The sequence below is a fragment of the Oryzias melastigma genome, linkage group LG8, assembly GCF_002922805.2.
Source record: "Oryzias melastigma strain HK-1 linkage group LG8, ASM292280v2, whole genome shotgun sequence".
In the NCBI taxonomy this organism is placed as follows: domain Eukaryota; kingdom Metazoa; phylum Chordata; class Actinopteri; order Beloniformes; family Adrianichthyidae; genus Oryzias; species Oryzias melastigma.
The window spans coordinates 14,942,752-14,963,746 of record NC_050519.1 but is presented as its reverse complement, the minus strand read 5'-3'; the positions used below and the strand labels follow the sequence as shown (position 1 = coordinate 14,963,746).

Sequence of the window (20,995 nt, the reverse complement as noted above, 5' to 3'; positions counted from 1 at the left end):
GTGAGCCATGTATCGTGTATTGAATCGTATCGTAAGGTACCCAGTGATTCCCAGCCCTAATAGCCCATCAGCTGAAGTTCTTCCTGACATTTGGAGTCCTTAGTTGACTAATGGATATGTGTTTACAGGTTGTGCATTATTAATAGGGTTTCCCCACCGTGCATATTTTGTTTTTTTGCCCACACCTTACTGAATGCTTATCCCACAGTTTTAACTGATCCTGATAATTTTAGGATTCATCTGGAAATTGCAGGCTCTGAAATTCACTCTGATCTAAGGAAGTCAAAAAAAGTTTCTATACAGAGGGGCTTCCTCATCACCTTTTTCTTTTCGGGGGACGTGTGGTTGTTCTTCTTGTCGGATGCATCCTCGTCAGCCTGCAGGGGGTCACTGCTGCCTGACAGGGATTTGGCAGATCCCATCCCAGGACTGCTGGCCCTCCAACCGGTCAAGTCCACCCCTGCTGCACACCACAACTACAAGCCAGTGCAAAAAAAAGGAAAAATAATCACTAGACATCCTTTTAGGTCTCAATCAACTCTTGCCTCTTATTTTACTGTGACGGTCACGATGTATTTTAGAGATTGAGGTGTTTGTTAAAAACACAATTTTCAGAAGAAGTTTATTAGTTTAATTAAGATTTTATTTTTAACTTAATTTAATGTATTTATTTTTCGCATCAGACTTGGAAAGTAAAACACATTTTTAATTTTCAAATAATGTTTGTTGTGTGTGAATGAAAAAAAAATTGTTATAGAGGAAATTCTGTACCTTCCTGTTGGGATCTTTCTCCACTAGGGGGCGACAGTACACCGGGACAGGAACATTCTTCATGCGGTTATCCTCTTTGTCATTGGTGGTCTAAAAGCACAAGTGATGAATGGTCACGAGCAAAGATAAGTATGAATGTTGTGGTCTTTTTCCATTAAATTTTCTCTCCTTCAACTGAGCAAAAACTAGTTTGCAAAGGCAACACCCAAAAACAGGAATTATTAGGGAAAAATCCACTGTTTCCATCAACAGTCACCGGTGGAAAAATATTAACAGTAAGAGTGAGAAATATCACAGATAAGAAACAGCTGTCTTGGTGTTTGTTTAGATGATAAAACTCCCTAAGGATTGTTTTTTTGCTCCTCACAGACTTGAGACTCAATAATCAAGAAAAGCTTATTTATATGCAGAAAATTAGAATTAAGACTGAAATAAATCTACTAAAATCAGTGATTTTTCCATTTTGTCCTGTTATTACTTTTAATACTACAAATCTATGAAAGCTGAAAACATCTGTGATGATTCTCAGTCATCCATGACGTTATCCTTTCTCTGTTCTTGAGGGCAACTGGACTTCGATGCTTGATCTAGAAGACGTTTGGCTGCTCATCCAAGTGGTTTCTTCAGCTCTAACTCCTCCTGATGGGGAATTCTGGTTGTTTATGTGCTGTTTTTTTTAGTGACACGTCTTCTTCATCCAACTTTTAAAGTCCAGTTCCCCTGAAGGACAGAAAAGGTTCTAAAGAGAGAGAGTTTTCCCTTTAAGATGTTTTCCCTTTAAGATGACCAGGAGAAAAAGGAGGTTAGGAGATGTCTCTATGAGTCAAGCAGGGCAGGTTGAGACTGACAGAGGTTAGAGGTTAAAAGGCTGCAAACATAGGAAAAAGGAGCATCAGGGATCACCTGCACAGGAGGAATTTATGTTCATTAATAGTGTTCCTGACTCACATCATGACTGCAGATCTATAGAAATCATCATGCATTTTGCGAAGGTGAAATTGATCTAAACTCCCTATAACTGTTTGCTCATCCCTGGGTTTCAGCTGGCTGCCTCTGCAGGGGTCAGAGCTTTAGGTCGAAGGTTAAAAGGAAGGGGGAGCCACGTGGGCGCATGCTGACACTCTGTCGGTCTCACTTGCCTGTTGTCTCTTCAGTGGGCTGTCCTGAGCGCTGTCCATCTGACCACCAGTCTGTGGGAGACCAGAATTAGAACCGCCTGCCTACCAACACTCTGCCCCCTGGCCTTAAAGCCGCACGGCTAACCGTAGCTCCAGCCGAAGCTAACAGTGGTTGATGTGAAATCAAGATCATTATTAAAACTAAAGTGTGACTAAATCAAACAGTTTAGCTCATCTTTCTGGTTTTAATGCTCATTATATTATAACAGCTTTTCTTAAAAAACATGCTACAAGTCATTTTTCCATTAAAAGGTTTTCTATTTGTTTGAACTATAAAGCGCTATTTCTACATTATTAATTATAAATGCACTTTGGATATATGTTTGTGCTGAGGATAATTAAATTAACAAAATAATGTTGCTTTAATTACCTTTAAAGTTCCTCTCCAATCATCTTTTGATCTATTTACATCCATATACTGCCCCTGACAACCCTAACTTGACATTAGCAGCTCAGCAAAAATGGCGAGCAATAGCAGAGGCATCCAGTCCTTCAGTTTTGAGCCAGATTCCAGCTCAGACGAGGAAAATAAAGACGTGCATAGATCCATTTGTCTGCAAGTGGATCCATCAGAATAGGGTGGGAAAGGGAGCTTGTGGCTTGTTGTTATAGCTTCAACGTCACTAGTACAAGCTTTTTCTAGTTTCATTTTTTTGTCTGCTCCTAGTTCACCACCATTTGAATAGAAAAAATACTAAACTTATTTTTGAACTTATTTTTCTTAATATCCTTTGTGCTTCATCATGAGAAAAATACCAGAAGAAAAAGATAAAACATAAAAAAACACAATTTTCATCAGAGTGAGTTTAATAAAAACCACAACCTTTGTGAAAAGACCCTCTCTAAAAGAATTTTTTATTTTGGTGGTTTTTTTACAAGTTTTTGTAGCATTACATAAAGTATATAAAAGAATTTAAGCTTAACCCATTAGAACGAATGGTGACATCAATGTAACAGAAACATATCAAAAATGTGGTTTATTCCACATAATTTCATTTTTAAGGAAAACTTAAAAGTATTAAAACTTTAAGTATTTAATTATTCAAATTGTTCTGAATCTGTAGCAGACAAAAACTGTGTTAAAAAATTGTCAGTTTTGAGGTAGAAACAGAAATGGGCGGGCCAAAGTCTGCCAGCTCCGCTCCATTCTGATTAATCCAATAGTACAGTTTTGATCTGAGGGATCAAAACTGTACGGGTGGACAGCTCTAACATTGCTCGCCATTTTTATTGCACCGCTAATGTTACTTGGTCGTCAGTGGCTGTAGCAGGAGAGACTGTAAACAAAGGGATCATGGGAAATAAGCAGAGGCTTACTTCCGTGCAAACAGTCACTCTGCAGAAACTATGTCCTAAAAACCGACATTTTTCAAATTTTGGCTAAAAACAGCAGAATCATTCTTAAAAGACCACTGGGAGTGCTTTGAAAATAGACCAAAAGATGATTAGAGAGGGACTTTAAACAGAGAATAACATTGAATTAACATATTTTATCTGATAAATCAAACATCAGACCTTAAATGGTTTGTTGTCTTCCATATAAAACAAACTCTACCAGGATGTACAAGACTGGAACGTGAATTAGTTATCCTTTTGTTTTGGGAATAGGCTGGAATCGGCTGGTTCTCTGTAATAGATCTGAAAATCTTCATATCTATCACCTCCTCCTTCGCTAACCGGCTACCCTCTGGAAGCTTCACTGGGTCGTGACACATTTTTGTGAGGCAGAAAGGGGCGCTTGGTAAACGTCCGGGTTACCTGTTTGAGGCGAGATGGCACACTCCAGCCGCAGGCCTGCATGATGCCATCATCGCGGCGCATGTGCTCTCGCACCTGCCTGTACTGCTCACGCCGCTGTTCTCGGCGGGCCAACAGTGCCGAGTCACTGAGGAGAGACGCAACACCGTTACTGGCCAGTCTGGAAGCAACGAGAGGGAAGGGACAGAAAAGCGAAGCGTTAGCAGCCTGGCCAGCCGGCGGCAGCAGAGAAGAGCAGAGAAAGATGAGCTGCAGCAATGCAGAGATTGGCACCCATGAAAAACTAAATCCCCTGTCTCAAAAAAAAATGCTGAAATGTTTAATTTATTTAGATCTTTTTAGGACTAAAACGCTTAAACTCTGTAACCCTGAGATTAAAATGTGTAAATCTTTTTTTTTTAATTTCAGAAGAAAAATCAATCCAGTATTTATAACTGTGCATGCTGCAAAAAGCAAGCGAGCAACCAGGCATTCAGAGTGCGCAGAGTTGGGAGTCGACAGGCTGTTTTGTGCAGCCGCTCACTCTTCAGGGAAGAACTCCAGGGTGCGGTTGGAGGTGGAGATCTGGCACATGGTGTGGCTGCGTCGCTGCGTAAATCCAGCCGGCGACGGAGACTTGTAATGGATGTTGACGCTGTAATACGGCCGCTTCACAGGCGGAGGGCTGGAGGATGAGCTGAAGAGGCGGGCAAAGCTTTGGGACAGAAAAGAACAGATTTTGGTTCCTCTTTAGCTCAAAACGATCCTCCTAAGACATTACTAAACTCACAACTGCCAGATGGTGGACTTCTTTTTCTCCTGGATCGGCGGACTTTCCCTGGATGCTCTGAAAGAAAATAAAACTTAAGTTTTCAGGAGTAAAAAAAAAAAAAAAAATCCTGTAGCTCTACCTGATCATCTCTGTCCACCGAACAGCCTCTTGGAGCTCCATCAGCCTCTCTTTGTACTGGTTCCTCTCCATCAGCACACGGGCCATCTCCACTCGGGTAAAGCGGCGCCGCTGGGTCATAGTCATGTCTCCGTCTTGAATGGGTGATGAAAACTAATCAGAGAGAAACAGAACAGAGCTGAGGTCAAGCTGGTTCCATTTAGTATTGAGATGTTTTTCTACCATAACTGACTAGTAAAACGTAAATACTTCTTGACAACTTAAAAATTCCTGGACAACATAAATAAGTAGAAAAATTACATCATCTCCTTCATCCTTGGAGTCCCGAGACGCTCCGAGAGCTTCTGCTTTTAACCTGCAGCCAAAACAGAAATGCACATTTCACCTGAGCTCAAACAATGTAGGAATTTGAGCAACCAGAAAAATAAAACGATGTAATTGTTCTCAAAAAGGCTTCCTTAAGACAACAAAACATGTGGATAGAGGATCATTTTTAACAACTTCACCATTTGTGACAAACTTGTTATTAGTAGGTTTGATTCTGCTACTTTAAGCTCCTTAGATAAAAGGATCTTGGGTAATTAAAATACTTGTATTATTTCCCAATAGTGCTGAAAGTATCTTTTTTCCAACCACACATTGCATTAAATTATGTTTAATACATAATTTATTCAGGAAATCTTATCAACGTTGACTTCCCGACGACATTACCTCTTAATTTCTTCCTCCAACTCCTTGATTCTGGCATCAACTTTGTTCTTGGATTGCCGCACGGCTTCCAGCTCCTCCCTCAGCACCTCCTGCTCCCCTGACAGCTCGTCTACTTTGGCGATAAGATCGTTTTTCACGATGTTGAGAGCATTTCTGTCGAGAAGCAGAATATCATGCTGAAAAACTTTTACAGTGTCGATACCTTTTAGAAACTATGAATCATATTAACAGTTCTGAGTCAATTTTTCTTTCCAGGAAAGTTAGTCTTTTGATGAACAACTTATCATATAGCAGAAACAACGAAACAAAATCACAACAGACTATCATGTCTAAGACTTTGCTGTTCAACAAATATGTTCAGTGTTACAAAATTTCATGTCTAAAAAGCTCACTTTTTGCCAAAGTAAATAACGATAGAATGATAAATCTATTTAGTATCAGCTGACATCTGTTCTTCCTTGTTTAATGATATCAAAAATAAAAAATAGAAAACATAATCTCCCCATTTGACTCTTACTTGGTCTCTAGAAGCTGCTTGTTCTCCGTCAGAAGATTCTCCACCTCCTTGCCCATCCCTGAAACATTACAACCAAGAAACTTCAAATGTCACTAAATAACATTTTAATGTTAGTCTGTACAATAAATATCGATGTATTTGAGAGATATCCTCAATTTTTAGTTAATTTTTGTAATATCTATTATTATTTTTGAGGGCACACAAAAACACCATTAACTTTAGAATTTGCATGACCACAAACCTGAAGTTTACAATGAAAATCCTTATGAATCCATTCATTTGTGTCTTCATATAAATGGAAAATAGCAGCACATTTTTCACAAAAGCAGCAAGCATTTAGCCGTGCAGGCCAAATTACAGCATAAAGAGAAATATATACTAAAAAATGCCTCATAGTACTTTCTCAAAGCAAGTGAATAATGTCAAATATGAACAGATGAAGGGTTAGATTACAAAAACACAAAGGTTTATATTATGATATGAAATAATATAATATGAAAACATTTCTATTTCTATTTCTCTGAATTATTTTTAATGGAACTTGCTCTTTGTATCAGGTTGTAAATTTGATCAAAACTAAACATCTCTTGAAAAGTTTTTCATTTTTTTCAATTTTTTTTTAAAAATTGGCAAAAGAATAGAGCATAACCCTTTGTGAAACTTCATAAAGGGCAACAGAAAAAATAAAAAGTATAAAAAAAATCCTGGATATGAGCAAAACAGACACTGAAGCAGTGAATGGGAAGAACAACCAGCCAGGGAATAAAAAACTAAAAAAGACAAGACGAGTAGGCATGAGGCGCCTTACCGAAGAAATCATCACGGACTGGAGGCACATATAAGAAGAAAGTAGAGAAAATGAGAAGAAAGAAGGTTGATGATTAGAGAAAAAGGGTGAGAAGAGAGAGAAGATTGAAAAACTAAAATGTGCAATACTTTAAAATAGATTTGGTTTTTCACAAAACAGCTTTTTCTTTAGCTAATATAAGATAGTCAATGATGATGGGCTGCCACAAGAACACCATTAACTGGAAATTACACTATTTAACTTTAATAACACATTGTTGTTTATGGACCTGTCCAGGGAGAAGATGGGATGTTAACTTTCAAGGACTCGTCAAAAACTCCCCACATTTATTTAATTTAGTTTTACTTGTGAGTCAATGAGACGTAAATATGTACAAAAAAATTGTTAAGTTAATAAAAAAAATGTAAATACACTTAGGCGTGCATGTCTTAAAAACGTAAAAATGTCCAAGAAAAATTTGGGACAACATATTTGAAAGATTCCCAATTAGTATGACTCATAATAGGGAACATTTCATTTATGAAATGAAATGAATATTTAACCTCTAGACATTTGAATGTATTTCTAGCTATGAAAAATAAATCAAATCAACATAATTTTGGAGCCAACGTGCCTTTATGCATATTTGCGTCAAGATCAAGAGGTTGCAAATCTAAAAACCTCCTTTTTCACTGATTAATTTCATAATTTCCACAAACCTTGAAAATGATTAACAGAACTGGTTGATTTTTTATTTAAAAATATAAAGTTCTTCATTAATCTATATATTTATATTAGGTTGCCATTTTTTTACAGAACTATGGAGAGAATATAGACATACTCAATTTGTAGGTGCATAATTGTTGATTTGTGCATAAATCAGGATTTGTGCGTGTGTATTCAAATCCTTATTTATGCACAAATCAAGAATTATGCACCCACAAATCAGATTGAGTCGATATTCTCTCCATACAGAACTATATTATTGTTTGAGTTGTTTTTAATGGAGTGTTTTCAAAGAGAGAGTAAAAGAGTTGTGGGAATAAAGAAAAGAACACCAATGCAAAGATACACACCTGAGAACTCGCCTATGGGTGTCACCGGCAGAAGCACATAAAAGAGGACAAAAAGAAAAGAAATGGGTGAGAGGTTACCAGATGGACTGAAACCGGGTCAAATTTCCCTTCCTGCATACGTAGAAAGTCCGGGTGGTAAAACTGATATTCATAAAAACAAACCAAAATAAACAAAATTACTAGAACTATACAAACATAAAACAAGAATAATATAAAAATATAAATATATTTAGACGAGAGAAACCCTTTTTAAGTGTGAATCAAATGTTTCTGTCACATAAAAAGAGCTGGACTGTATGTTGAAGCTGCTTCTAGTATTTTTTTGTCTGGAATGACTTTGCAGTGATGCAGCCTTGCAGCCTTCCATGCAAATAAAAAACAAGAGTGCAGTGAAGCATTCCCGAAGCCTCACATGAAGATTGCCGTCTGCAAGAAAAAGAAGAGCAAAAAAGCTGCAACGCATGAACGCATCGGCCCTTATGTTGCACCACTTTGGCGTGTCAAATGTCTGATTCCACAGCCGGAAGAGCTCGCCAAAGCTAAAGCCCTCCACATACCCAGCAGTTCGGCGCCAGCGTCCACATCCCCGATGATGTCCGATTTGGCGTCTTTGATCTCATGGTACAGAGAGTCGGTGTTGATGCCAAAAGCCTCATTGACTATGCCCTGACAGGGACTGAAACACACAAAAAGCAACAAATCTGTTGTTGTTCCATCAAAATAAAAGCTTCTAGAAGCAAGTTTTGCCCTGATGGGAGTGAAAATCTTTATTAGTGTTGGGAATTACTGATTAGGATAAAGGCCAAACGTTTTGAGCATATAGAACCCATGATATTAACTTTGTCAATATAAACTTTAAAAAATAAAATAGTACTAAAAATGCAATAAAAGTGTTTTTTTCACTAAGAAAATCTACCTGTTTCCTCCTCCATACACGGTGTGTTCCAGCTCTGGAGTGGAATCAATGATTTCCTGAAACTCTGACCACTCGTCACTGCTCCCCATACCTGGAATATCATTATAAACACGTCTTATATCTATAAAACATTTCAATAAATAAGTTCAATTTCCATTTTATTTGGTGGCATTTCCTCACCAATGCTGACATTCCTGGTTTCCTGGGAAACCTGCACCTCCATGTTCCGACTTAAACGCTTGCCGCTTTTCCTTCTGTTCCCAGCAGGCGCCATGTCAAAGTCCGACTGCAGCAGGAACCCTTCGTTGATAGGGGTGACCGTGGCGGAGGGGACAGAGGAGGTGGGTGTGTTGGACTTGCTGCCGGTGCTGCTGGGTGTCGCTGCCACCGAGTCAGACTCGGATCCATCCTCCTGATGAGTGGCGGTGAGCGACACGGATAAAGCAGACAGAGGGGATAAATGAACACCACTGAGACCCAAACCCAGAAGCTGATGTGACCTCTGCATTTTTTATGCTAGTATATCAGATAATATTGGAGCATAATAAGTGTAAATTTAAATTGTGAGCACATGAAATGCAAAAAAAATATCTTTTTAAGCATAAATGTTTGCATTTTGATGTTTGTAGGGAGCTTATGAGTGTTTAAAATGCTTGATATCACACTTATACATAAACAAATGAGGAATGAAAGCTAATTTTCTTTCATTATTTGGGCTTAAGATTGAAGTTCAGAACAAAAATAAAAAAATTAATTGTTCAAAACTGTGAGGAAAAATGTTTTGAATTTTTAAGTTGCCTTTTTATTCTTAATTTAAAAAAAAACATATAGTTAAATTTATTTACTTTTATATTCAAAACATTTTGTTTATAAACAGCATAATATAATTGATGCTGTCATAAAATTAAAAAAGCATAAGCACAAAAAAAGCACAATACCGCACAAATAATTTCACAAATACAAAACTATTTAAGGAAAAACATAAATATGATCCCTGCTTGCTTGAGTCAAACTCTGTTTTTTGTGCATAAAGAGTGACTTCAAAGGAGATTTATCAAAAAATTAAGCCAAAAATGACACAAGCAGGCGTGGGAGGGGAGGTGGTCCATGTGGGTGTGGCTAGTAGCTTCAGTGCTAGCCCCTCCCTCTTTCACGTCCCCTTCGTTTGGATGGAGGAGGACAGGGCCGCTGTCAGTCCCACCTGGTAGGCAGAGCTGAATGTTGCGCAGCCGAGCTCGCTGACCTGCCAGATGTCTTTCCCGGGCACCATCCTAGCCCCCCCGAGACCCCCACGTACCATTCCCTCTCCGCTGGGGTACAGGCTCAACGAAGGCGGGCGCTCCGCTTTGCTGCTGACGCAGGAGACACAGAGGAGGGAGGAGGAAAAAAATCAGGCTTCATATCCATCATATTTAGGACTTCTTTCGCTGCATGCAGAACAAGCAATCCACCTGATATTGTCTGAATTATATTACACAAACCGCCTTGTTTAGTGTCCAGCTGATTGGATTTTATGTATTTTTATAGCAGAAAGCAGCTGTCAAAGTGCAGCATAAATGAGACTTGATTGTAGTTTGATTTAATCAGCTGTTTAAGAACAAATAACATTCAAGTAAGGCAGGAAAAGCACAGGGATGGACAACCCAGCACACATAAAAATGAAGGAGAAAGAGGAGGAATCAGGAAAACCATCGTAAAACGGACTGAATTCATTTCATGTCAGATTACACACTGGAAGTCTTTTTTTTTTTTTTTGGCCAGCAATTAAAGTGATTGCATGGATTTGTTTTGTTTAAGATGACCGACTTTTCTCAGAATGAACAAGCAGTTAAAACACAATTTGTTCGTGTTTTTGACAATATGTGAAAACTTGTTAGTCATGAGGGCAAACAGATGATGAGGGAAGCTTGCGGGATATCAAAATAAATCGAGTCTTTAGGCAGTCAGTCACATGCAACAGTAACAGCTAAGAGTTGCTAACATCATTATTATTATTTTTCCATATTTGTTCATTTTTGTGCGTGTGTAAAGAGCATCAACTGTATTAACAGTCAGTTCATCCACTGTTTATATAAATGTAAAATCTGATTTGAATTGCTGAATATGCAAACATTATGCAAATTATTTATTTCATATGCAACCAGAAATAATGTTTGCAGCAATATTTCTATGTACTTAAATTTACCTGTTTTAAGGATTAGGTTTTTTTGGGGTTTTTTTTAGTGCTCTATTTCCATTTCTGTGGCTTGTGTCCAACCCAATTCCAACTGCATTCTGCATTGATGCAGCCGCACTATCGACACCTTTCCGGACAGCAGATGCTGCAGCTATTTCCTGATCGCTATCTAATTACAAAAGTAGGTTGCTTACTGCCTAAAAGGTTTAGAAAAATGCTGTGAACAAAACCTGTTTTCCTGCTCTTTTAACTTTTTTTTTTTTACTTGCTTCAACTTAACTCACAAAACCAAATTTCCAGACTTCATATACCCAAATTTTCTGTGCCTAATTTAGTCATTTTTTTCACAGAACCAACATCTTCTGTCCTGCTGTTATCGTCAGCAAGGTGCAACCATTTTAACTCGCTTTTATTGGGTAGCTATTTTTGTTTTTTTTTCTTTTGGAGAAACACAGATCTAATATTCTCTGCAAACTCTCTTTTTTTAAAGGGTAACCAAACCCTAAATCATTTTTTTTGTCTGTTGACCTCTATAAATGGGTCTTTAAAAGTGCTGTCTGATGGTCATTGCCAGTTTTTTGATAAATTAAAATTATTTAATTCTTGAAAATATGGCCAAAAACATCTGCGTGCTGCCCCCTATAGGTTGAATTGAGGTATTAAGGTTGAATTTTGTGATTGGTCAAACCATGTAAGTTTCAGAAGTCTGACGTCATGATCTGCAGCTCCAGTAATGATAACAGTTCAGCCCCCAAGCCCCACCCCTCTGACTGGATTTTTAAATTTCAGCTGTGGGCGGAGTCAGCCTCCAACTTCCCTGTTTGGCTACCCTTTAAGTAGATAACCTATTTATCTTTTTTCTTTGGTGCAGAACGTCCTAAAATAAATTAATTTAATAGGGAGCAAATCTGAAAAGACGGCGACAGAAACCCAAATATTCATGTTTTTAAAGCATTAAGACAAAAAAATCGAGAAATACTTTTAATTCAAGCATGTCAGTTTGAAAGTAAAATAGAACTCAGGGAAAGGGAGGTGAGGGCAGTCGTGGAACCGTTCTAGATTTACCTCTTCCTCCATGTGTGGCGTTGACTGTGCAAACAGCAGCACGAAGTGCAAGACAGACAAGACAGACACTGGTTAGAGACAGACCACAGCATGCCGTGACCCTCAAACACTTTCTTTACAGGACATTTTTGAGTGTTTTCTACTTTTCTTTTTTTTTGTCTGTGCTCTTTTTTCATAGTGGGAGTTCCTGCTGAAATTTGCTTTAATTATGTATATTATAATGTCTTACAGACTCAATAATGTAACAGAGGACTCGTGCAATAATTAAGTAATGTGGATTATGGAAGATTTGTGCATCAGACTGAATTGTTTAAATGTGATTTAGGATTTACATAACACGATGCAGGATGTGACTAATCTGTTTTTCACTTACAGAAGCTACACCAGATGTCCTGCGGGTGGTTTTGCTGTCTGCCTGTGGGCGGGGCTTTAGCTTAGTGATGCGAACAGACAAAACTATATTTTTTTCCTAATAATTTTCCTCAGGGCTCATAGTGCCTGTTGTGTTTTCTCTATTTTCTTGCACGTGACACAGACCAGCTGTTCCTATGATACCAACAAGATGAGCGTGATGGAACACTGAAAGCTGCATGCACCCAGAAAAACAACGTGAAACTGAGACAGCGGCACAAGGTTCTGATCATCACGCCTTAATGGGTGACAGCGACACCACAGCGGCCACTCACGTTCGTCCACAGCCGGGACCTTCTGACTGGCTGTTGCTCCCTGCCTGCTGCAGTTTGGATCGTTCTATGTGCTCCACGTACGTCTGAATCATCTGAGATGGAGAAAAGTGAGAACTGATGAGACAACACCCGACCTGAGAGTTCTCCAACTACAAAGCAATTTTGCATCTTTTTAAAAAAACTGTTAGGAATTTATAGTCTGGATAATTAAACAAAAAAAGATCTGATGGAGACGTTTTTGGTCTTGCCAGGTTGGTTTACCAGGTCATCATTGTAAATGAGAATTTGTTCTCAAATGATCCTCCTGGTAAAATAAATGATAATGAAATACAAAAAAAATACAAATAGATAAATTTCAATAGAGCAGGATTCCGTCCTTTTTATGTCAAGTTTTTTTTTGTTGGTTGAAGAACTAAATAACACAGAAAACATTTTTAGAAAAAAAAAAAAGAAAAGAAAATCTAATTTAAAGCACGAAAGCAGCACTCCTAATGGTTTCAGCCATGGTGTACCTCAGGGCTCCGTTCTTGCCTCATGAACTTTCACACAAATTCATTCTTTTTAATCAGCTGTGCATCCAAAAACAGCATGCTTGAAGAATAAAAAAAAAACATTTCTAACAGTTTTATAATTATCATTATTGCTTTTATATAATTTAAAAATATTGCTTTTGTAATTGTTCCAATGCTTAAAGAAGCTTGTATTGATAATTTCCTTATCTTTGTCAATAATGAGACTTATGCTGATTCAATAATATAAGGGTGAAGTGTGCCCCCTCCGTAGCTCCGCCCCTGATTCAGAGCATTATCCTTAAAAAATTAGATTTGGTTCAAATAAGCTGTTAGATATAAACTGAACCAAATTTGCATGATCTGATTTAATGATTGAATTGGACTATACTAGTCTGAGCTAATATAATGACTCATGCGTTAGTTTTTATTGGATGTTATACACAATATTGCTTGTTGATAGAATCATTATAAAACATAAACAAAGACATTTCAGAAATACCAGTCTTGACTTGTTCCATTTTTACTCTTCAAACTGTTTCTGATCTCATGATATGCTAAGGTGTTGTGAGGTATGAAGCTCTCACAGTATTCAGAGTATTTGCTCACCTCAGTGTGGCGCTGGTGAAGAGCGTTGTATTCTTTCTTCAGGTCTGACTCCCTTTCTTCTAGTCGCGTAACTGCAAAAAAACAGAAAGGAAGAAAGATTGGCCTCATTATTTTCTGGCAAACGATTTTTTAACAGGTCAAGGTCTAAAATAAAGTAAACAATTCAAAATCTTAGGCTCTGGACAGAAATAGTGTGCACATTCAAAAGGATTTATAATATGTAAATTAATCAGAAAAGGTCTTTCCACTCACTCTGGTCTGAGTAGTTTTTTGTCTTGAGCTCCAACTGTTTTCCTTGCAACTCCAGACACTCCACCTGTATCTGCAGGTCCTTCTTCTCCGCTTCCAGAGCATCCTCAAATTCAATAAATTTCTGAGACAAAAAATAAATAAATATGTTAAAACGTGGCTAAAACAATTAAACATGTTGATTTATTTATATTTTAAAAGCAAACTTCAACTATACTTGTCAAGACACATGTGTGCAATAAATTTAACTGCACAAAAATTGTAAAATATTCTTCTTTTGGGATATTTCACATTTAAAGACGCAGTTTAAGATGCTCAACACTTTTTTTGTTCAAATCCAGTCATGAAGCATAAATAAACACAGATCTTCTACTCTCCTTGTTTTCATTTTTGTCATAAAGCTTTTCACAATGGCGCCTTTTTTTCCCTCTAATGCAGCAAGTCTGCAAATCTTAATACTGTAATCCTGGGACTGCAGAGGGAGACCTTAAAACTGGAAGCAGGCTGCAGAAATATAAGCCACACAAGGCAGCGCACACAATGATATCATGGACACACAAGGAAAACTATGACCCCTGTCAAAAGATGAGCTGAATAATGCGTGTGCAGAATCCAAACACCACACACTAAGCTGCATATTTTTATGAATGTTTTATCAAAATATGCACACTTGAAAGTAAAATATACTAAAATAAGAAACTTTGACCAAAAAAATAGCCTTTTGTAAATAAAATTACTATCCAGAAATAATGTTATGCTGGATAGAATTCTGCATTAAGAGCTCCTGACCTCAGTTTCTCAAAATACCAGCCTTCATCTTTCGCCTTTGGACCACTAACATGCCCTGCAGTGATGCCCTTCAAATTAAATCTTCTTTGAGCTGCCTTTTCCAGCCTTATCCTCTTGTGTCTCTGGAGAACTTTTCATCCTAACGCTCCAAAAGTTATAGGATTATAGATTTTAAAAATACACATATATATATATATATATATACACCCTTTTTTCGTTATTGCAATAGCAGCTTTTATTCATGCATGGAGGCATATTTGTGCAATAGAGGGCTTTGTGTACACTTTGTGCCAGTATGAATAATTCACAAAGTATCCTTGAGATGAGTGAATGGAGAGAATTCGACAAATCAGGGCTAAGTGGGTTGGACTTAAATGCAGTCACACTTTCAGCTATTTATAATTTGTGAAAGCTGGGGGGAAAATAAGCGTGACAACAGTGCGAAAATGAGGTTCAGAATCCTTAATGTTGCTGTTGTACATGGTTTTGAGTTAAACCTTTAAAACCGGAGTTCCAGAGTTTATGTTCTTTGATTTAACATACTGTAACTTTTTGACCGTTAACATGATCAATGTAACAGTAGAAAAGTTACAGTATGTTAATTTTTTGACGTTTAAGCGTCACAGGCGACGCCTCGGGTGTTAAAGGGTTAAAACAGAGGCATGACCACATTTCATATTGTATTCATTCTTAAAAAAGAAACACTGAAATCTGCAGTTAGCAGTGCTTGATGGTACTAGTCCAGACAAGAAAAGCTGATAAATTTGTAAATCTATGCAAACATGATCATAGATAATGTGATTTATTTAAACTAGAAAGGAGCTTTGTGTTCGGGCTCCTTGAAATTTGAGATGTTTTTAAGCCTGAACTTCCTGATTCTTCTGAGAAATAGCTTTGTTGTTACGCTTAAGTCCCAAATTTTGCTTGTTCTGTCTCTTATTTGTTAGGATTTTGCTCTCGTTGAAGCCCAAATCTTAGACAAAGTCTTCCCGCCCTGCCTGCTCTGCTCTGTCTGGTAAGAACAAATCGGGTTACAGTGCCAGGCTTCCTCAGTGTGCTCTGTAGGCTATTGATTTCCTTGACTGCAACCATTAGAACAACGTCCCATCCCCCACTGTGTACTACGGGAAAGCGGAAAAATGCAGCGTTGATCAGACACAGCGCAGGCTGTCCCTTCAGATCTGTTACAGAAAACCAACTGAGAGATCACAACTGTAAGCATAATATATTTTCTTGCTTTTTTAACCCCAAAAATTCCCCAATTAAGGTAAAGCAAAGGTAAAAACATAAATGTTAATGGGATGTTTGTAAGACACTTTACAGGGTGTTTTAATTCAATGTAAATACAATGTTGTATTAAAATAACTGCCTCGTCTAGCTGACTAATTGTAGGTTAATATATGTTAAAATACAAACAAAACATAATTTTCCCCTTTTTTTACAACGGGGCAAAAAAAGCATCACGTTGGGTGATGAAGATCAATTTATATCAACAACTTTCACTGACTAGAGAGAAGAATAATATTTCTTATTTTTTTAAGTTCCTAAATACTCACTCTGATGAAAATTGTGGTTTTTTTACATCCTCTTAGGGTATTTGTCTCATGATGGAGGACATAAATACAGAAAATTCAGCTTAAAATTACATTTCTGAGTATTTCTTTGTACAAATCACAATGAATCAGGAGCAGAAAAAAAGACAAGAGTAAAAAATACGCAGAATGAACTACAAGCTCTCTATATGTTCCATTGTGATGTATCCATTTGTAGACAAATAGATCCGTGAACATCTTTGTTTTCTTCAATGGAGCTGGCGTTTCTCTTAAAAATGTACCGCTGGATAGCTACAACATCGCTCGCAATTTTTGTTGCATCTCTAATGTTAAATTGGGGTTGTGAGGGGCTGTAAGCTAGTGGGAGCAGGTTTACTCTGTGCCAACGATACCGCCCACAACTAGCAAATTTCTAATAAACTACTGTGCAGAAACTAAGTCCAAGAAAACAACATTTTTATTTATTTATTTTTTTAAACTGCATTATTAAAATAACACCAGGAACACTTAGATCAAAAGATCCTCGGAGTGGGACTTTAACTTAGTCGTAAAAAGTGTGGAGCACAAATTACCCTTTTATTTATGCAAAGAAGTAATAAAGCATCTATGAGTGATGTGTTATTTTATTTAAAACCACCTTTATGATTGCATTAAAGTCAAACACATGGATAACTTCAGTTGTCGTGCACACCTGTATAGAACACTAGAAGTGTAGCTAAGCTGTTGATAGCTGAGTTGCAGGTGAATTGCAGAAGCTTCTTTGGATGAACGGATTACAGTTGATGAGCATTATTGTAGGATTTCTCCATCTGTTTCATTAACAGCAAATGTCTGCAAAGCTTCAACCTCCTCCTTCTATCTGTGGGAATTGCAACTATATCCTTACTTCTGTATTTGCATATGTTTGCATCCACTATAAAGGCCACATTTTAAAAACTGGAACCACTGGTTAAAATCGATTTGAAGACCTGTGGAAATACATTTACTACCAACAACTTCATCTCCAGCATGAATTTAATCATGAGGAAGGTTGTTGCACTTTTTTAAAGCCAGAGTTAAAGTTTGATTTTCTGTTACAGTGATGCACAGGTCATTGAGTTTGCCAAATACAGAGATTGTTAGCAATGATGTAGATTTAAATATTACAATTTATTAATTTAGTAAAGTTTTCTTTCAAAATTTAAGGTGAAGGAATTAATCCTTGTAACGCTATTATACTTAGTTCAAAGTTTGCCTGTTTTTTTTTTATTTTTATTTTTTTTACATTTTCACATAGTTTTGACTTTTTCTTTACTTTGCTTTTTAGTTAAAAACAGGTTGATCTCAATTTTAGTGACTTTTGCTGTAAATGACACAAACGAACTTGGAATTTAAGTTTCATGCAAAGTTTCAAGCTTATTGTGAAATTCACGAGTAAATTTATGATAAAATATCTGTAAAAAAAAAAAAAAAACTGAGGTTCTACTTTAATTAGCAGCTATTGACTGAAATGGCTGTAAGGTGGTGTTTAGTGTTTGGCACTCTAACCGTACAGTGAGAAGGTCCTGGTTCAAACCCCTACTGGGACCTTTCTGTGCAGAGTTTGTATGTCACCCTCGTTCATGCTTGGGTTTTCTCCAGGAACTACTTTTTCATGACACAGTCCATAAACTTTATTCATAGATTGACTGATAATTTTAAATTCTCCCTAGGTGTGCATGTGAGAGGGAGTGTGTGGCCTTGCAACAGACTGGTAACCTGTTAAAGGTGTACCCATTGACTGTATATGAGAACTGGACTGAGTAGGTGTGACATCACACATAGAAAATGCCTTACTTCCGGCTGCCACATGCTTTAATTGAGCCATCTGATTGGCCAGTTTATAACTTGAATAACTTTTACTACAGATACAATCTGAAAAAATATATATAGTATTAGCAAGAACATGTTTAAAAAAGATGTTTCAGAGCAAGAATGTGTAGTCTGACAAATGTAATGACTGAGTATTAACTACATTTTTCTCAACAGAAGTCTATAGGATTTTAGCTTCTTGGAACCAGCGGGTACTTCCTGTTTGGAACGGAAGGTGGGAGGAGTCACTTAGGCTATGTCTGAATTCCCACCCTAATCCCTATATTAAACAACTATACAGTGCAAGACTATATAGTGCCCTGGATTTTAAAAGTAATTCTGACACCATGCTCAGTACTTTTCTTTCGTTTTTCTAAACGCCAGATATGACGTCACCGATTTCACAAAATGAAAATTGAATAAATACGAGCATTTCACGACGTCTATTTGTGACTCTACTGTGCTCTGATGATGAAAATGTGGATGATTTATTAAAAAATTACATTTAAACACGTTTTTATTGCAAAAATAGTTTGACCGCAATGCATTATGGTCTATGTCCGCTAACGGAGTGAGCATCAATTTTTCACCATACGCACGATTTTGGAATTGTAGATTCGGACAACACTACAACATAGCAAACACATTGTATAGTCCACTATATAGCGAGTAGTGAAGAAATTCTGACATAGCCAAAGTCTAATTGTCTTATACAGTCAATGGGCTCAACAGTTGCTGGGATAGGCTCCAGCAACCCAAATGCCCCCTAAAAGAAATGGTTCTGTGGATGGATGGATGAATGGATGGATGGATGGATGGATGGATGGATGGATGGATGGATGGATGGATGGATGGATGGATGGATGAAGGCTCACCTCCTCTGCCTGTTTACGCAGCGCTTTCTCCCTCTCATACTGGGTAATGAGCTGCTCGTTGTCCTCCTTGAGCAGCTCCAGCTCCACCTCGTGCTCCTGGTTCTCCGTCAGCACCGCGTCCAGGTTTTCCAGCACGTTGACCACAAGCGGCATCAGCTCCTTCACCACCTCCTCGTCGTAGCTGCGGATCAGCCGCTCGAACTCCCGGTAGATGCTGTTCGCCAGGCCCGACACCCGCTCCGACATGACGGTGCCGGAGCCGTAGTCGTCCTGGTACACCACCTCGTCTATCTCCATCATCTTGGCAGCTGGAGCCGGCTCCTCTGGTCCAGATGAGGCTGATTTTTCCGGTCAGGAAGGCGAGGCTGTCAGGGGGTTTGAATCCGCCCAACAGGGAGGAATGGGGGGGTGGTATTCAATCACAGTCCTGGCTCAGATGAACCACAGAAATGCCATGTCGGAGCAGCCGCTGCAGTGCGCGTGCATAACCTTGACAATAGGGAAAAAAAGCTGATAAATGTTTGGATTTAGGTCCTCCGGTCTCGTCGCGGCCCACTCTATCGCCCCCCTCCCGTGGAGCTCACGTGGATGCGCAGTGGCCGGGGTTCGGCCGCGGCCGAGTCCATGCCGAGGAACGATGATGCTGCACCTGTCTCAGCGGCAGCCATGGAGCCCGGCCATAGCAGGAGGGAGGGAGGGGAGGGGCGAAAAATATAAAAAATAAACACAAAATTAAAAAACCCGCGACTTGAGTCCGCGCCTCAGAAGCCTCTAAAACACCGCCGCTCCCATAACTGTATCCGTTTCCTGCCGATGCTGCCGGGGAGGATCGGCCGTGGACGGTGATGTCTCCCTCTGGGAGAGGCTCTCCCTGCTGTTCTGATGGAGGAGCCAGCTGGGTGACTCTGACGTCACGACGTCTGAATCACTTGGTCCGCATCGTCAGTGCGCCTGCGCAGAGTGCCGGCGCGAGTGTGCGGTCTGAACTGCGTTTACGCAGTGATGTGTTAGTAGCAGTAGACGCAGGGCGCCCCCACGTGGTGAATTGAATGAATTTTTCTTCTATACTTTAATTTGTGAACGAAAACCCTCAGAATACACCCATTACTTACATTAATAAAGACAAAATAATACCGTTTTTGTTTAACAATCTCGTTGTTTTAGGGACATTTTCCATTCACAAATGATTTATTAAAATATAAATTAAAAAAGTTATTTTTTTTTGTTGTTTTTCGAAAATGATTTGAATTATTTGTGTCAGCCCCTTCAAAGACAAGAAATTAAAGAAGCCATGAAACTTTTAGATCATTTATCAATTTATTCAACCTAATGCTTATTTGCTCTTCATTTATGTATAATTTTGGGTTGTTTTAATTCATTACAAATATGTTATTTTCTGTTTCTTTTCTTTTAAACTTTCATTTTCATTTTTTCAATATTATTATTAGTAGTAGTAGTAGTAGTAGTAGTAGAAGAAGAAGAAGAAGTAATAGTAGTAGTTGTAGTAGCATTAATATTATTATTATTGAATTTCAAAACAGGTTAAAGACTAACTTCAATGAAATTGTGGTTTTGTCGTTTTTAACGTTTATGCTTGAAACCAATTTCTGAGTATTTCTTTTTTCAAATCATTGTGAATCAGGAGATGACAAAAAAAAAACTGCTAAAAAAGTATTTGGTGATGTAGAATCTACAATTAGTGGGTCACAGCAAGCTCCCTCCTCCACGCCATTCTGATGCATCCACTTACGGACACAGATCCATGTACGTTTTTGTTTTCCTCGTCTGAGCTGGAATCTTGTTTGAACTACTGTCCCTATGCAGAAATGATGTCCTAAAAAAATCACACATCTTTTTAAAAATGTACTTATTTTACCCCAAAACAGCAGATCTATAAAAAAAAAAAACACTTGGAATGTTTTTGAAATGGATCAAGAGATGATCATAGAAGGAATTTATCCTATCTTGTGCTTTTAGCTCTTATGTGCATTTGGAGCATTCCTTCAGTTTCAATGACAAAATGTTAACTTGGATGCATCCTTTAAAACCAA

The 20,995-nt window shown here is 38.1% G+C and overlaps 1 protein-coding gene and 1 long non-coding RNA gene across 21 annotated transcripts in view; one reads left to right on the top strand and one right to left on the bottom strand.

Annotated features, from left to right (window-relative positions):
* Positions 1 to 19,858, bottom strand: part of mapk8ip3 (mitogen-activated protein kinase 8 interacting protein 3) — a 25,622-nt gene extending 5,764 nt beyond the window's left edge. For 2 of the 20 annotated variants that reach the window (XM_024271920.2, XM_024271929.2), the window contains exons 1-20: positions 18,945 to 19,858; positions 13,901 to 14,021; positions 13,649 to 13,719; positions 12,531 to 12,622; positions 11,845 to 11,868; positions 9,805 to 9,955; positions 8,784 to 9,015; positions 8,604 to 8,694; positions 8,245 to 8,363; positions 7,688 to 7,699; positions 6,633 to 6,650; positions 5,825 to 5,882; positions 5,308 to 5,460; positions 4,897 to 4,951; positions 4,598 to 4,749; positions 4,477 to 4,533; positions 4,231 to 4,401; positions 3,708 to 3,834; positions 772 to 861; positions 321 to 476 (exon numbers count right to left, since the gene is read on the bottom strand). In XM_024271920.2, coding sequence (XP_024127688.1) covers positions 321 to 476; positions 772 to 861; positions 3,708 to 3,834; positions 4,231 to 4,401; positions 4,477 to 4,533; positions 4,598 to 4,749; positions 4,897 to 4,951; positions 5,308 to 5,460; positions 5,825 to 5,882; positions 6,633 to 6,650; positions 7,688 to 7,699; positions 8,245 to 8,363; positions 8,604 to 8,694; positions 8,784 to 9,015; positions 9,805 to 9,955; positions 11,845 to 11,868; positions 12,531 to 12,622; positions 13,649 to 13,719; positions 13,901 to 14,021; positions 18,945 to 19,244 — 2,250 coding nt within the window. In that variant the 5' untranslated portion in view covers positions 19,245 to 19,858. Of the gene's footprint in view, positions 1 to 320; positions 477 to 771; positions 862 to 1,910; positions 1,962 to 3,707; positions 3,868 to 4,230; positions 4,402 to 4,476; positions 4,534 to 4,597; positions 4,750 to 4,896; positions 4,952 to 5,307; positions 5,461 to 5,824; positions 5,883 to 6,632; positions 6,651 to 7,687; positions 7,700 to 8,244; positions 8,364 to 8,603; positions 8,695 to 8,783; positions 9,016 to 9,804; positions 9,956 to 11,844; positions 11,869 to 12,530; positions 12,623 to 13,648; positions 13,720 to 13,900; positions 14,022 to 18,944 lie in introns of all 20 variants that reach the window. The other 18 variants (XM_036213317.1, XM_024271914.2, XM_024271913.2 and 15 more) reach the window with 18 other exon arrangements.
* On the top strand, positions 8,892 to 12,990 carry LOC118599069. Its single transcript, XR_004948350.1, has 2 exons — positions 8,892 to 9,028; positions 12,380 to 12,990. It is a non-coding gene; the product is annotated as an uncharacterized LOC118599069 (long non-coding RNA).
* Positions 19,859 to 20,995: the final 1,137 nt, after the last annotated feature.